The 17,771-nt window shown below is 41.8% G+C and overlaps 1 protein-coding gene across 1 annotated transcript in view; it reads right to left on the minus strand.

Moving 5' to 3' along the window:
* Sycp2l (synaptonemal complex protein 2 like) overlaps window positions 1–15,662 on the minus strand; it is a 61,038-nt gene extending 45,376 nt beyond the window's left edge. The window contains exons 1-9 of the mRNA XM_048349337.1: window positions 15,510–15,662; window positions 15,303–15,422; window positions 13,056–13,160; window positions 11,983–12,010; window positions 7,776–7,861; window positions 7,571–7,659; window positions 2,983–3,017; window positions 1,377–1,519; window positions 397–449 (exon numbers count right to left, since the gene is read on the minus strand). Coding sequence (XP_048205294.1) covers window positions 397–449; window positions 1,377–1,519; window positions 2,983–3,017; window positions 7,571–7,659; window positions 7,776–7,861; window positions 11,983–12,010; window positions 13,056–13,160; window positions 15,303–15,422; window positions 15,510–15,662 — 812 coding nt within the window. The remainder of the gene's footprint in view (window positions 1–396; window positions 450–1,376; window positions 1,520–2,982; window positions 3,018–7,570; window positions 7,660–7,775; window positions 7,862–11,982; window positions 12,011–13,055; window positions 13,161–15,302; window positions 15,423–15,509) is intronic.
* Between the last annotated feature and the right edge of the window lie 2,109 nt (window positions 15,663–17,771).

Raw genomic sequence — 17,771 nt, forward strand, 5'->3', positions numbered from 1 at the left:
GAGCCTGGGCACTTTCTTTGAGCTTTACCACTTTAAGCCACAGTTCTATTTCTGGTTTTCGGGTGGTTAATTGGAAATAAAGAGTCTCCTGGGCTTTCTGACCAGGCTGGCTTCGAAAAGTGATCCTCAGATCTCAGCCTCCTGAGTAGTTAGGATTACAGGTATGAGCCACTGCTGCCTGGCTTCCAGATAGTTTTTAAACATAATAGAACAATCCACTAGGTGGAAATGGCCTGACCTTCTAAGGTAGCTAATCAATGAGCCCTTAGGGGTCTCTGTGAAGGATGAATGCCATACTCTCCCCAATATGAAATATATCCTGCATGTTCTCTTAAAATATTATATATTTTCAGAATACAGAAAGTCAACAAAATAATGTCCAGAGAGACATCTTACCTTCTTTTGTCACCAAGTTTGTTGTTTAAGTGATTGAGAAACTGTCGGATATCCTTCAACATAAATATGCAAAATATTTTTATTTGAAAATGAAGATGTGTTAATAGTACTCTAACCACCACATAGAGACCAGTGCTTATTTCTAAATGTCCAGGATCCAATGACACCATAAGGGTTTTCAAAGACAATACTTTGAAAACGGAGTATGAGCATACATGCCTCACTTGAGAGGCTAAAGTTGGAGAATTCTGAGAGAGCAGCCCTAAAGCCACACAGCAAGGGAAGGGGAGGGGAGGGGAGGGGAGGGGAGGGAAAAGGAAAAGGGAAAGGAAAGCAAAGGGAAATGAAAGGAAAAAGAGAAAAGGGGGGAAAATAGAGAAGAAAAAAGAAAAGATGAAAGAGGAGGGAGGGAGAAAATAATTTTGTTCTGCAAAAAGAAGGCTCAAGCACATGTTTCTGTCAGGTTCATTCCCCCACCCAATATCTCCTAACACCTGTCTAGCAGAAGCCACAAGCCATTAAGTACATCAACTTGGGGTTTTGCTGGGTGCATTTTCCATTGCCCTGCTGGCTTTCTAGAAGTTCCAAGCCATACCTTCCTGACAAAAGACTATCTTTAGCATTCTCCTGCTTGAGCATAGCAGGCCCTGTCTTCCATAGCCACAGCTGTTCTTGGCCAGGTTCCATGGCTCCTTCTTTTCTTCTCCAAGGGTCACTGAAAATTGCTACATGTACATCCTCCATTGGATCTGTTAAGCCCACAGAATTCTGTCTCCAGTCTCAGTTACCTCTAAGAAGTTCTATCTAAGTTCTATCTATCTATACCTTTATGAGAGCCCCCAAGTTCGTTGCCCTAAGACTGTTTCCATGACATGGGAAAGCAGGAAGCTTAAGAATGCCAACTCCATCCTCTCTGGGAAAAGGTGGTCTTCTAAGGCTGACACCCCTGAGAGCACAAACAAACGCTCAGGAAAACTCACCGTCTCAAATTCCTGGCCCTTAATTCTTTTGAAAGCCTCAGCAAGGGCCTCATCCTCAAACCACTGGTGGACCACATCATCCCTCGAGGCTTTGGTGGTCATTCTACACAATGCCTCAGAAAGAGACACCTGATGGCTGTAGTCTAGAGATTGAAAACACAACAAAACCACAGAGATCACCGTGGACACAAAGGAACAGGAAATGGAAATTCCCAAATCAACCCCTGCTCTAAAGAGCCCAACTAAGAAGACCCATGTTGCAGCTCTATGGTACTTACAGTATTATATCTTGAACTGCTTTGGTAATTTAACTATATATATAATTAGATAGAAATTATATTTAAATAATATCCACTGTGTGTATGCATGCATGCAGGGGCATGTGCAGGCCAGTTCTAGGGCTTGAACATGAGGCCTGGGTGCTAGCTGAGCTTTTCTTGCTCAAGGCTAGTGCTCTGCCACTTGTGTCATGGCTCCATTTCCATCTTTTTGGTGGTTCACTAGAGATAAAGTCACACAAACTTTCCTGCCCCAGATGTCTTCAAACTGATATCCTCAGATCTCAGCTTCCTAGGTGACTAAAATTACAGGCTACAACTTGTTCACATAAGAGAAACAATAGCTTGGTACACATGCTTTTGAAAAAATATCTTTTTATATATTTTGAAACATATATGAAATACATTTCAAAATATATTTTGGAAAAAAATATATATATACATCCCTTGGCTTCACATTTTAAGTAATTTGAACAATTAAGTCATGTAAAAAAAAAAAGAACAGTATTTCTACCACAAAACAAAGTCCAAAGATTAACTGTGATATTTTACAGCTGAGAGACCAAAACCACATTGATTAATATGTTCAAATCTTGAATAATTCTCAGGATTAAAAGGGAATTATAGGTTATGTTCAAAAGTATGGCCTTTATGTAATGTTATTGAAATTTACAGAACAATAATGGTACACACAAGTACACAGAGAAAAGCAAGCCTGACAATGAAAAAACAAATATGAGTGAAAGAGAGGGGAGTGAAATTGGGGCACGAATGCAGGAGACTTTGTGACTCTCATTTCTTTTATTTAAAAAAAATATTAGAAGCCAGGCAGATGAGCCAGTGACTCATCTTAAGTTACAAGGCTTAGATCTGAAAAATCAAGGTTCAAATCAAGCAAAAGCAGGAAAGGCCGTGAGACACTTATCTCCGATTATCCACTAAAAAGCTGTAAGTGGAGCTGTGGCTCACGTGATAGAACACTAGTCTTGAGGGGAAAAATTCTTTGAAGCAAATATTGCAAATACTAAAATCTAGCAGATCAGGCAGGCAATGAATGCCTACTATCCCCAAGGTATTCTGCATCCCCTTAAAATAAATGTAAGATAATGCAATTGGGAATGACAGAGGGGAACAATGGGAGGGGTGACATTGGTCATGATGCATGGTACGCACAATCTGGTTTGTATAATTGAAACCCCTTTGTACAACTTCTTAAAAACAAAATGTAAATAGTTTAAAGCTAAAATGTTCATGCCTGTACCCCAAAGTGTCAAGAATGCCCAGTATTTGATAGCCTAAGTATTTAAAACTCTGTAAGTATGTCTTACCACCCACAGTCAGCATTGTCCTTGCAAAGTCCAGCCTGAAACATTTAGACAAATTATATTTACCAAAATGAACAGTAAGAGGTGAAACTTGATTAGATCACATTACATTTTCAAGTAAAGGTATATTTCTGAAATTATTTCAGATGAAGCAACAGAATCTCTACAATGTGGCAATAGCACCTTTGTATAAGAAAATCTTATATTTGTGATCTCTATAGCTTTGTTTTGTTTTGGTGCCAGACCTTGCTTGAACTAGGGCCTGGACACTGTCCTTGAGCTTTGGTGCTCAAGGCTAGTGCTCTGCCAATTGAGTTACAGCTGTTCCCAGCTTTTCGGTAGTCAATTTCATGGACTTCCCTGCCAGGCTGGCTTTCAACTGTGATCCCCAGATCTCGGCTAAGATTACAGGAGTGAGCTACCAGCATCCAGTTCTCTATGGGTTTTTTAAGAAGTATGGGCTACTGTACATTTTGAGGCTCCATTTCCCCTTCAGAGGGAAAATTTAAGCTTGAAGACCTCTGACAATTCTTCTACTGCTACATTTCTGGAGTTTATAACTGTTACCTTACCAGCTTGGAGGGGTGGGAGGGGTGTCTTTTAACGTAACTTGACACAGCCAACCCTGTTTTCTTCTATGACATGCTTTATCTCATTTTTTTAAATGGGTAAGTTAAGCCAGACACCCACAGCTCACGCCTGTAATCCTCACTACTCAAAAGGTTGAGATCTGAGGATCACAGTTCAAAGTCAGCCCAAGCAGGAAAGTCTATGTGACTCTTACCTCTAATGATCCAGAAGAAAGAAAAAAAGCGGGAAATGGAGCTGTGGCTCAAGTGGTAGAGCATGGGCCTTGAGTGGAAAAAGGGACAGCACATAGGCCTTGAATTCAAGTCCCAGGATTGACACAAAAATAAATTTAAAAATGGTCAGGGATATACTGGGATCACACCATCACATGACACCTTCACTTTAGAATTTCCCATAGTATATATTACTTTTAGAATTTCAACCTAAGTGTAATATTGAACTTTTTCTAAAAAAAAAAAAAAACTCTTCTGTTTTTTGGTTTTGTGTTTTCCAGTACAGGGGGTTGATGCAGGGCCTTGCTAAGATCCGCAGAGGCTCTATACCAATATTCCCCTGAGCCATTGAACTGCATGGCCCAGTCTCACTATGTGGTTCACCCTGATCTTGAACTCACCATCTTCCTGCCTTGGCTCCCTGTGTGCTGGCATTACAGGAGTGTGTCACCATCCCTAGCAAATCTCCTATTTTAAAGACTTGGTTAAAAAAAAAAAACAACAAAACCTTGTGGCAATTCCATTTCACATTAAAAAATGGACTGATTTGTTAGTATCAAATAAAAACCAAGTAACAGCACGACTGAGAATTCTGTTGAATTTTCTGTTAACCAATTTTACTTCTCATGTCCAGAATATTCCAAACTTTCTAGAAACAAAGTAATCTGATGCCAAGATTCTATTGAAAACTTAGAAGGAAACACCAGGTGAGGTGCTAAATTTAAATACAGCAGCTGTGATTTCATTCATGTATTCAATATTTTAGGACTAATTCAATGCATTAAGTGTACCCCATAAGACTAATGAACATTCATGAAGACAAGCACCAGGCTCAGTCACCTCCTGGAGACCTAGGCCCTCCACTCTGGTCTGCTCCTTTGTTCATGGCCTCCATGCTGGCTAGTGGGCCACAGTCACAGGTTTAGATTCAACTTTCACAATGGGGTGCTGCTTTTCTTCTTGCCTTAAAAACATACCTTAAAATTCCACAGCCTGACCATCATAACAAAAACAGCATGGTATTGGTATAAAAACAGACCGGAAGACCAATGGATTAGAATAGAAGACCCAGAAATAAAACCGCACTCTTACAGTCAGCTGATATTCAACAAAGGAGCTAAAGACATACAATGGAATAAACATAGCCTCTTCAACTACTGGTGCTGGGAGAACTGGGCAGCCATATGCAGAAAACACAAAGTAGACCCAAGCCTATCACCATGTACCAAGATCAACTCAAAATGGATCAAGGACCTCAATATCAGACCTGAATCCTTGAAACTACTGAAAGACAGAATAGGAAAGACGCTAGAACTTATAGGCACAGGAAGGAACTTCCTGAATAGAGTCCCAGGGGCACAACAAATAGGGGAAAGACTCGATAAATGGGACTACTACAAATTAAAAAGTTTCTGCACAGCTAAGGTCATAGCCACCAAAATAGAAAGCCAGCCAACGATATGGGAAAGGATATTTACCAGCACAGCAACAGACAAAGGCCTGATATCGGTCATCTACAGAGAACTCAAAAAAAACTAAGCCCCTCCAAGCCCAATAAACCTATTAGGAAATGGGCAAAAGAGCTAAAGAGAGACTTCACAAGAGAAGATATAAAAATGGCAAAGAAACACATGAGGAAATGCTCAACATCCCTGCTAGTAAAGGAAATGCAAATAAAAACCCTGAGATACCACCTCACCCCAGTTAGAATGGCCTATACTCTGAACTCAGGAAACAACAAATGCTGGAGGGGCTGTGGGGAAAGAGGAACCCTTCTCCATTGTTGGTGGGAGTGCAAATTAGTACAACCACTTTGGAGAACAGTATGGAGGTTTCTTAAAAAGCTCAATATAGGGGCTGGGGATATAGCCTAGTGGCAAGAGTGCCTGCCTCGGATACACGAGGCCCTAGGTTCGATTCCCCAGCACCACATATACAGAAAACGGCCAGAAGCGGCGCTGTGGCTCAAGTGGCAGAGTGCTAGCCTTGAGCAAGAAGAAGCCAGGGACAGTGCTCAGGCCCTGAGTCCAAGGCCCAGGACTGGCAAAAAAAAAAAAAGCTCAATATAGACCTACCCTATGACCCAGCCATACCACTCCTAGGCATCTATCCTAAACAGCAAAACCCAAGATATCAAAAAGACATTTGTACTTCCATGTTTATCGCGGCACAATTCACAATAGCCAAAATATGGAAACAACCCAGAAGCCCCTCCACCAATTAATGGATCCAAAAAAATATGGTACCTATACACAATGGAATACTACATAGCGATTAGGAATGGTGAAATATTGTTATTTGCAGGGAAATGCTCAGAACTCGAACAAATAATGTTGAGTGAGACAAGCCTAGAACACAGAAAACGAAGGGGCATGATCTCCCTGATATATGACTGTTAACAAAGGGAGACGGAGAGACAGTAGAGACCAAGTCTGTGAATACTGTATATGTTCTTGATACATTGTATATTGCATATATGTCAACCTGACCTAGACAAGGGATAGAAAAACAGGTCATAAGATATCACAAGAAATGTACACACTGCCCTACTATGTAACTGCACCCTTTTTGCACAACACCTTGTAAAAAAATTTATGTTCAATAAAAAATTAAAAAAAAAAAATCCACAGCCTGAGAATTACATTAACTGCCATGGGCTCACTAGCATTCCTCCTCCAAAAGAACAAACTCCATCACTCGAAAAGCAGTGCAAAGTCCATGCCTTACCAGCATACAAACAACACTCAATGGGGGCATTAAATGGATTACCTGGCTGAGCCTGTACAATCACTCTATCACACAGGCAGTAGTTGTTCACCCTGTTTTCAGGGCAGACAGATTGAGGTACAGTGGGGCGGTGATTGTGCTCAGGTGTAATGAGTGGAAATGGAAGACCAGGATTTGAAGCCATGCTGCCTCCTTCTAACTCCTGGCTCTCTAGTTTCTGCTCATTCTCCCTCAAACACTGCTGTGGTTTATACCCACGATTTTTAAAAAATTAAAAATATACATGACTTACAGAAAAATAAAGGAACCTACTGCCTGAGAAGGTATTTGGTCTCACAAATTTGATGCTAAAGACAACTTCTTAAGTATATTAATATTGCTGGACACTGGTGGCTCATGTCTGTTATTTCAACTACCCAGGAGACTGACGTCTGAAGATTGTTTGAAGTCAGCCCAGGTAGAAATATGAGACTCCTATCCACAATTAACTATCAAAAACACCATAAAGCTAAAAGTGGAGCTGGTCTAGAGCACCAAACTTAAGAAAAAAAGCCAAGACACAGAGCCTAGACTCTGAGTTCAAGTCCCACTACTGACACAATCAATAAGTAAATAAATAAATAAAACTCATAATATAAAAAGAGTCCAAGAAGGCTGGGTACTATTGGCTCACTCCTGTCATCCTAGCTACTCAGGAGGCTGAGATCTGAGGATCATGGTTCAAAGCCAGTCCAGTCAGGAATGTTAGTGAGACTTTTATTTCTAATTAGCCACCAGAAAACTGGAAGTGGTGTTGTGGCTCAAAGTGGTAGAGTGCTAGCCTTGAACAAAAGAGCCCAGGGACAGCACCCAGGCCCTGAGTCCAAGGCCTATGAACAACACCACCACCAACAACAACAAAAAAAGCCTAAAAAAGTCTACCTTTTTCTCTTCCATCTGGCTGCCTGGTATCTAGTATACACATAAAGAACTCCTAGAAGAGAGAGATGAAGTCTATGGAGGACAAAGAGGAGGGATTTTTGCCCTTATAGCTTCTCATAATGCAGCGCAAAGCCACTTACATAAGACCATGGGCGCCTTCTGATAAACACAGCGTTCTCCTCTCTTCCCGAGGTGTAGCATCCAACATGCAGTTCAAAGTCCCCAGAGCCTTTGGGGAAATGAGGAAGACATTGTGGGAAAAGACACAAAACAGGGACAAATGTACCACCTTCCTTGAGGTTTCGGGGGCACCAACTGCACCCCTGTGTGTTATCTTCAACTCACCTGCTGCTGAATCGAGTGATTCATGGTTTTTTCTGCCACCAAGAATCCTAAGCCACTTAGGAAGAAATCCAATATCTGAACTTTTCCTGCAAGCATAACAGTGTGAGTCAAAGGTACACCCCAAAGAACAAGCAGGTAACTCTGGTGGAAGAGGACGAGGGGTGGGGAGGCAGGGAGCAGTAAGCAATTTGGGATTGATCAGGTCTACAGGGACATGGTGAAACCTGTTCTGCTTCCAGCTATGAAGCTCCCAGGCCACGACAGCCTTCACTTCACAGATGCCCACAACAGACAGCAATGGCAGCACAGTGATCAGTGTGCACTATTGTTGTGACTGACATTCATGAGCATCTACCCTGTCCAGACAGAGACGTGTGCAAAATGCAGCCCTGCAGCTGCCTTCTGCCCCAGGCTTCTGACCTGTGTACATGGTATAAAAATAAGACCCAGAAAAAAAATAAGACCCAGAGAAACACAGATTGCATGGTTTCCTTTATTTGTGGAAGCTAGACTGTGCCTGTGCTATGCAAGTGGTTACAAATGAATTAAATGAACTATAATAGACTCTACGGGGAGCTCAAATAGTATAATTCTTTGGAAAGACTGTCAAAGCCCAATGAAATAAGTACCAGGAAATGAGTACTTGCAAGAAGGTAGGGTGGGGTCAGGGAGAGGGATAGAAGAATGAAGAGGGGAAAGGAGAGAAATGCACAAGAATTCATTGTATGTATTACAGAGCTGCAAAAATAAGGGAACGGGTGAGTGGAAGGGGGATGAAGATGTTGAAAGGATACCTGGATCAAGGTACTTTGTACACAGAAAATGCTTTGCAAAAAAAAAAAATACACAACCTAAAAATTAAGAAAAGTGAGGGAAGGTGTAGGTTGGGAGGAGTGGGTGAGAATGTTGAAAGGGGCAACAATGATCAAGTTGTACTGTTTTCATCAATTGATTTGTTGAATGACAGTTCCTTTGTACAACCACTAAAAGATAATTTTAAAAAAACAACAACTTCAAGCCGGGCACCAGTGGCTCATGCCTATAATCCTAGTTACTCAGAAGGCTGTTATCTGAGGATCTTGTTTAAAGCCAGTAAGGGCAGAAAAGTCTGTGAGATTCTTATCTCCAGTAAACCACTCTGAAAACTGGAAGTGGTACTGTGGCTCAAGTGGTAGAGTGTTAGTCATGAGCTGAAGAGCTCAGGTACAGTGCCCAGGCCCAGAGTTCAAGCCTCACGACTGACAAAAAAGTTTTGTAAGGGCTATAACTGAAGAGGAAGTAAAGTAGAACAGGGGTACTACCAAACTGCCTTGCAACTTTCTGTCTCTGGCTATTTTAGTTCTTGGAGCCAAAAAGTTATCTTCATTGCTTAAGGATATATGAACTAGATATTTTAACCTATATATAGAAACTATGTAGTCTAAAGATTCTCAGTCAGAGGGCATTTTGCAACTAGAGTGACACTGAGAAATGGCTGAAGACTTTTTTTCAGTATATAAACTATTAAGATTTTTATGTATACCAGTCCTGGAGCTTGAACTCAGAGCCTAGGCACTGTCCTGAGATTTTTTGCTCAGGATTAGTGCTCAACCACTTGAGCCACAGGTCCAGTTCTGAGGGGCTTTTGTTTTTGCTGGTCCTGGGCTTGGGCACAGTCCCTGAGCTCCTTTTCGCTTAAAGCTAATGCTCTACCACTTGAGCCACAGCTCCATTTCTAGCTATTTTGTGACTGATTGAAGAGAAGAGTTTCATGGACTTTCCTCCCCAGGCAGGCTTTGAACCATGATCTTCAGATCTCAGCCTCCTGAGTAGCTAAGATTACAGGCATGAGCCACCAATGCCAAGTCTTTCCGTTTTTGTTGGTTAATTGGAGAGTCTCATGAACTTCCCTGCCCAGGCTGGCTTTATACCATGGTCCTCAGGTCTCAGCCTCCTGAGTAGCTAAGATTGTAGTCATGAACCGCTGGCATCCAGCTAGAGATGTTTTTATCTATCTTGACTCTGGATATCTGAATTAGCCATCTCTAAATATCAATATGGCCAAAGTAGAGAAGCCCTATTGCAATCGATACAATACTCAAAGAACAAATTTTCCTGAGCTACAGGAAGATGGCATTTCAAAATTAAAAACTCATGAAACAAATATGTTTTGTGTTCACAGCTTTTAATATTGCAATGAGACAGGGTTATAATGGGGCTTGTTTTCCAAGAATTACATTAAATGGAAGTCAGAAAGACATCGTTACATGATCAGAAATTCTGGTCATGGCTAGTTACTGGTGTCTTGCTTCTGCAATCTCAGGAGGCTGTCCTTGGGGACTCTACCAAACCTTGTCCTTTCTGTCTGCTTCCTTTCTGCTATGAACAGCTCTCCCTTGCCACAGTCCTACCACTATTCTGTTCTTCTCAGGGTCAAGGAACCATGCACTGACTGTCTGATGGGAGTGAGCCAAAGTATATTTTTCTGCCTTCCAGTTGTTTCAGCCAAGCATTTTGTCACAGTGATGGGAAAGCTAACTAAACAAGAATTGCCTAAAGACATCCATACACATGGGGAGACAAAGGGTAAACCAAGGAAGCAGTGATACTAGACACGATGTTGAAAATGGACTATGCAACTTACAGGTGTGGATAGAAAGGAGAAACTGAGAGGAGTCAGGGAAGGGGTGATATTGTCCAAAAAGAAACGTACTCATTACCTGACTTATGTAACCCTTCTATACATCATCTTTATAATAACAGTAAAAAAAATAAAAGCCAATATGTATACGGAGTTCAAAGCCAATTAAAAATCATATTCACTGAAAAAGGGCACGCACATACACACACAGTACCTACTTAAACTCCTGGGCCTGAATTTCTTCAACTACCACCCATTGTAGAATTTATAAAAACTTTTTAAAAGAAAATAAAGACCACTGGAAAAATAAGTATCGTATGAAAGCACATATCCATATTAAGATGGCCCCCATTTCTAAAATGTTCTAATATGTAAAGTACTTTGAATCCATAGTATCATAATTCACAATCTCATATTACCTTTAACTTGAATTAAACAAAAAAATAAAACCTAGCTTGAAAATTTTCTAAAATGCTATCATAATTTATACTCTTGACAGAGAAAATCCTCTGAATCAGCTCCAACTGAAGTCACTAATAGCTAACTTAGTTGATTTTCTATTGCTCTAAGAAAATACATGAGGCTAAGACCTTTTAGAAGAAGAAAGATTTCTTTAGCTCCCAGCATCAGAAGCACAAAACAAAGTAAAATGCCCGCTGAGCTCTCTGAGGGCTTCCTGTTACATGGAATCTCAGGGGTAGGAGCATGTGTAAGGAAGAGATCAAGGTGAGACCACATGCTGCTAAGAGTCTAGCAAGCATCTCTGGGTGTGACACCAATTGAGTGAACTGGCCTCCACATCACCTGTCATGAAGCTGCTGGCCAGGAAATAGACATTTGTCCCTGCAGACACTTTAAGGTAGTCTAGACCCCAATCTCTTACTCTTAGTGGTGCTGTTCCTCATCTTTTTAATGGAGAAAAATACTTGTATATGAGTTCTTGTTAAAAAAAAAAAATCAAGCTTTGAGTGGTATTGCTGTAATGAACTTGAGTGCACAGATTTATATAATATACATTATATCATTTTTAATATTATTGATTAGAGTATCAATTGCTACCTCTGCCAGCTGCAAAGGCCTTTCTGTGTCATAGCACAAGTTCATTTTTTAATGCATAGGTGCTGGGAAATGATTTTCCAAAATAGCTATGGTATTCCCTGACCCAGCAGTGTCCAAAATGTGAGAGGACTTGGTTCCCCAGTATAGTTGGTGAGAAATAGCCTCTTGATTTTCCCTGATTACTAATGGGGTTTATCATCTTGTAACTATATAGGCCATCTGAATCTCCCCTTTTATTTTTTTTTTATTTATTTTTTTTTTTTTTGCCAGTCCTGGGGCTTGGACTCGGGGCCTGAGCACTGTCCCTGGCTTCCTTTTGCTCAAGGCTAGCACTCTGCCACCTGAGCCACAGCACCACTTCTGGCCGTTTTCTGTATATGTGGTGCTGGGGAATCGAACCCAGGGCCTCATGTATACGAGGCAAGCACTCTTGCCACTAGGCCAGATCCCCAGCCCTGAATCTCCCCTTTTATAAACTGCATGTAAAAACAAAATCAAGAGACAATTAGTACCTACTAATATACTTACCTTCATCACTACTACTCTTGCAAATAATCTAATAAAAAGAAAGAAAAAGTACAGCTTATATTTTAAAATAGTATTATGCATTATAACATTATTGCATAAGTATTCTCTAATAGTTGAACTTGACTTCAAGTACAAAAGAAAAGAAGCCTGGTTTTACTTTATCAAAATGAGCATGTTACCCACAACCAGGTGGTAATATATTTGCATTAATAATATGAAAATAAAGGATTAGTGACTTATTTTTTTTTGTTGTTTTTGGTTTTGTTTGTTGGTATTGATCCTAGGGCTTGAACTCAGGGCCTGGGCACTGTCTCTGAGCTTTTTTTGCTCAAGACCAATACTCTACCACTTGAGCCACAATTCTACTTTTGACTTTTTGGTGGTTCACAGGAGATGTCTCATGGACTTTCCTCCCTGGGCTGGCTTTGACCCACAATCCTTAAGTTTCCTGAGTAGTTAGGTATGAACCACCAGTGTCCAGCTCTGACCTTTCTACTTTCTATACCATTGGTTATATGTATCTCTGTCAATCTAGATACATACACATACCATATAAATATGTAATCATTGGTTATATAAACACATGTTTATATGCATATACAGCCATATTCATATACATATATGTGTATATGTAGACATATATGTATTGATATATAGGGTTTTATATATTATATATATTATATATATACATATATATTATATATCTATATAATATCCATTACTACCTCATACAATATTCTAAGCATGGAACATGGGAATTCTTTTTTTTTTTTTTTTTTTGCCAGTCCTGGGTCTTGGACTCAGGGCCTGAGCACTCCCTGGCTTCTCTTTGCTCAAGGCTAGCACTCTGCCACTTGAGTCACAGCGCCACTTTTGGCCATTTTCTGTATATGTGGTGCTGGGGAATCGAACCCAGGGCTTCAAGTATACGAGGCAAGCGCTCTTGCCACTAGGCCATATCCCCAGCCCAGAACATGGGAATTCTTAAACAAAATCCACATGTTATAAAAAGCCAATCACTTGACGATGCCCATCTCTTCTATCACCTGCCCCTGTGGCTGCCACTCCCTTACCAGCAGGCTGTCCAAGAAGTCCTCCATTACACTCATCAGCCACGTGTCTGAAGGGAGGTCTTCCATGGTCAGAAACCCTAAGATTCTTTCAAGCCAGGAGGCCATGTATACAGAAGAGACATCAATGAAACCTCACGCAACTGGATGCTGCCAGCTCCACAAGATTTCACAGGATACTTTTCTCATAAACGCCATAGTACTTTGGTCAGGTCTGTCTGAGGCCACCCATTTAGAACATTTTAAAAATGGAATCTGACAGAATTATAGAAGCTCTGAAATACCGTGAGAAGACAGGGCCAGAAGCAACTTTAGAAAGCTGTGGGAGGGGCAGGTAAGGAGACATAAACCTCTATCACAGGACAAAGTCTTGTGGGCCTGAGAAGCTGAGGTAAACAAGCTATCATAAGAAAATAATAAAGCAGGCATTGGTGCCTCACACCTGTAATCCTTGCTACTCAAGAGGCTCAGATCTGGAAGTGGCTTTGTGTCTCAAGTGGTAGAGCACCAGTCTTGAGCACAGAGAGTCGCAGGGACAGAGCCCAGGCTCCAAGGTCAAGCCCCACAATCAGAAAAACGAAAAGAAAAAAAAGAGGCTCAAATCTGAGCATTGTGGTTTGAAGCCAGCCTAAGCTGGAAAATCTGCGAGACTCTTATTAACCAATTAACCACCAAAATTATAGCCACCAAAAAGCTGGAACTAGAGCAGTGGTTCAAGGAGTAAAGCACCTGCCTTGAATGAAAAGCTAAAAAATATGCTTAGGCCCTGAGCTCAAGCCCCAGGACTGACACCGAAGAAAAGATGAACAAGTTGTAAAGTGTTCCAGAAGTATTCATGGTTACAGTAAAGATGCCCTCTAGCCTGGCTACATTTCTTTACTCAAAAGCTCCTAGCTGAATTTATATTCTTTATTAAAGTCATAAGATTTGTATGATTCTAAAGAAATTTCTGTAACAACTTGCTAACATGTATTTGCTCAATAAAACCATGGCAGTCTTTTGTATCATTTTTCCTGGGATGGTTTTTTAAAAAAAAAAAAAAACAGCCAGGGCTGGGGATATGGCCTAGTGGCAAGAGTGCTTGCCTCGTATACATGAGGCCCTGGGTTCAATTCCCCAGCACCACATATATAGAAAATGGCCAGAAGTGGCGCTGTGGCTCAAGTGGCAGAGTGCTAGCCTTGAGCAAAAAGAAGCCAGAGACAGTGCTCAGGCCCTGAGTCCAAGCCCCAGGACTGGCAAAAAAACAAACAAAAAACAGCCAGATATAGTAGCTCATACGTGTAATGCCAGCTACTCAGATTTGAAGATCAGTTCAAGGCTAACCTGATCAAAAAGTTTGAAAGCCTCCACCTCAACCAATAAAACTGAGTGTGGTGGCCGACACCTGCCATTCTAGCTACTAAGGAAACAAATAGAAGAATTATGGTCCAGCCCTGCCTGGACATAAACAGGAGACCCTGTTTGAAAAATAATTCAAAGCAAAAGGAAAAAATTCTGAGCTAGGCATGAAGTACATGCCTATAATCCCAGCTATTTAGAAAAGTGGGCACAGCTCAATGGGTAGAGCACCTGCCAAGCAAGCATAAAACCCTGGGTTCAATCCCCAGTACAAAGGAGGGGAGGGAGGAGAGGACAGTGACAGAGAAACAGAGAGGCAGTGAGAAAACACACGAAGATCCTGTGTGTGTAGAAATCATCAGCTGAAGAAGTTAGTGACGTGAGCCTTTAATGAGCAACTCGTGAGTGGCCTTCAACCTATTGTGCTTATTGGAGCCAAGGACTCAAGCCCCCTGCTGAAGGAGATGAATTTACTAGTCCTCAAGGCTGACTAGGAAAACCAGAAAGGCCTGGGGCCCATCCCAGGCGCCAGAAGTTATGGTCCCTAGTGACAGACCCTGGGCAGGGCTTGCTAACACTCTTCAGGTGATTGTCAATTCACTAAAACCAAAGGCAAGCCATCACTGCTTAGGCTTGTCAGATGTGGTGAGCATGTTTCTGGCTCTGCCCTTCTTGCTCCCTAAGGGCTCTGGCCCACAAAACATAGGAGACTCAGGGAGTTTAATTTCAGATTGGACAGAGGCACCCAGAAGGGATACTAGCTAACTTTCAAATTTGATTTCAAAGAAACAGGAAATCGCCAAGTGAATGCACACTTATTGTTTGGTTTGTCTTATTTCCCATAATGCCACCCAGGGTCTCCCCCCCAACCTCTCAGTCACCCTGAGCCCCATAAAGTATGACACTTATCTTCGGGATCAATCCCTGCTGAATTAGCAAAGGCTGGTCTTCGCTGATATCATCTCTGAAGAATCGCTGAAGGCATTTTAGCAACAGTGAAACATGCAGAAATTCATTTCTATCCAGTTCCTAGGTATTAGAGCACATTAAATCAAACTCCTTACCAAGAGTTTTATGTTGGTATTTTAGTACCCACAAACAAGACAACATACTTGCCTTATTTAGTGATCTGTCAAGATGGTGTAAGAGGAGATGATTATATTTTTGAGGAAATTGGTCCTCTTTCTGAAGATAGTCTTTTATTTTCTGAAATCCTTTATCATGGAATGAATCCGTAATAAGGGATTGAAGCTGGAAAAGTGGTAACATTTGCGAATTACTTTTGATACGGAGCAATTGTTTCCTAGGACTCTTTTTTTTTTTTTTTTTGGCTAGTCCTAGGCCTTGGACTCAGGGCCTGAGCACTGTCCCTGGCTCCTTCCCGCTCAAGGCTAGCACTCTGCCACCTGAGCCACAGCGCCCCTTCTGGCCGTTTTCCGTATATGTGGTGCTGGGGAATCATGAGTAGGAGGCAAGCACTCTTGCCACTAGGCCATCTAGGACTATCTCTTAATATCATTATCAACAATAACCCCGGGTGAAATATAATTGGAATGTGCACCCCCAGAGGGCTGTGTCTTTTTTTTTTTTTTTTTTTGCCAGTCCTGGGCCTTGGACTCAGGGCCTGAGCACTGTCCCTGGCTTCTTCCCGCTCAAGGCTAGCACTCTGCCACTTGAGCCACAGCACCGCTTCTGGCCGTTTTCTGTGTATGTGGTGCTGGGGAATCGAACCTAGGGCCTCGTGTATCCGAGGCAGGCACTCTTGCCGCTAGGCTATATCCCCAGCCCCAGGGCTGTGTCTTGAAGCCTCATCCATCAACTAACAAATAAGTCGTGTTGCCATTGGATCAGGGCAAGGGTTCTCAGAATGTGGCTTCTGGATTGCTGGTAAAACTGACCTCACCTGGGGAGACACATTAGGGCTCAGAGACTCCCAGGGGAGCCCCTTCAGGTCATTCCAATGGCTGGGAAAATCTGAGAAACAACCAATTTAAGGAAATCTGCTCTTCAAATATGGATGAGCAGAGGTAAAGGTGAGCAGTAATACTGCAAACTCTGACAGTTTTTTAAAAAAATCCAAGCATCCATCTAGCCAGACTCTGGAGGTTCACATCCATAATTCTAGCTGATCAGGAGGCTGAGATCTGAGGAACAGCATTCAAAGCCAGTCCAGGAAGGAAAGTCTGTCAGACTTACCTCCAATTAAACACCAGAAAAGCCAGAAGTGGAGCTGTGGCTCACATAATAAAACACTGGCCTTGAGGTAAAATGCTCAGAGACAGCATCCAGGCTTTGAGTTCACCCCACCCTCACTCCCACCCCCCAAAACAGGGAATCTAGATCTCCGATCCCTCATTGTAGGATGTAAGTGCTCACAATGGACAAAAATAAAATGAATAACTACATACAATGGAGGTTGATTAATACACAAACTGGCCATAATTTATGAACCTACATTTTGCTGCTTGCACGTAAGTTCAGAAACCCTGCTGCACATACTGCATGTACTTGATAGCCATCCTAAGTGTTCATTTGAATAACAGATATTTCCTTAGATATCCATGCTATAAAAGATGTTGGAAGTGGGGCTGTGGTTCAATGTAGTAGATCATTACTAGCCTTGAGCAAAAAAGCTCAGGGATAGCACTAGGCCCTGAGTTCAAACCCCATGGCCAGAGGAGGGGAAAAAAAGTCTAGTGCAATGATCATAGTCTACATGACAATGTACAGTTGTCTCTTGATTAGGCATTTTACTATGTACAGTTCCACATTTTCTTAACATTGACGTAAACAGGGAAGCAGTATCTGAGGTCACACCCCTTAAATGAGTGTTTTCCTTTTCAAATCCCCACAAGTGAAGCATTTTATGCCAAGTGTATTTAAGTGTTTGCTGAGAGTTCCCATTTAGTCCTCACCACCACACTGAGAAGTGACATCTTGTGTCTGGGGATAGAAGCCAGGAAAGGGGAGGTCAGGAACTTCCCAGAAACCACCAGGACCGATTCTCTAACACTCAGATTCTTTAATTCAAAAAAGCCCATGATTGGGCTGGGAATGTGGCTTAGTGGTAGAGTGTTTGCCTAGCATGCATGAAGCCCTGGGTTCAATCCCTCAGTACCACATAAACAGAAAAAGCCAGAAGTAGAGCTGCGGCTCAAGTGGTATAGTGCTAGCCTTGAGCAAAGGCAGCTCAGGGACAGTGCCCAGACCGTGAGTTCAAGCCCCAGGACTGGCAGAAAAAGAATGCAGAGATAGGAAGAACACTAAAATAGAAAATAGATTCCATCCTTACCCAGAAAGCATCTTGGGCCTTCCTAGTCCCCTCATCTTCCTCGACAGACAGTAAAGGACTTTGGTTTTCCTGTGTGCAATAAAAAA

Source organism: Perognathus longimembris, chromosome 6, assembly GCF_023159225.1.
Source record: "Perognathus longimembris pacificus isolate PPM17 chromosome 6, ASM2315922v1, whole genome shotgun sequence".
Taxonomy (NCBI): domain Eukaryota; kingdom Metazoa; phylum Chordata; class Mammalia; order Rodentia; family Heteromyidae; genus Perognathus; species Perognathus longimembris.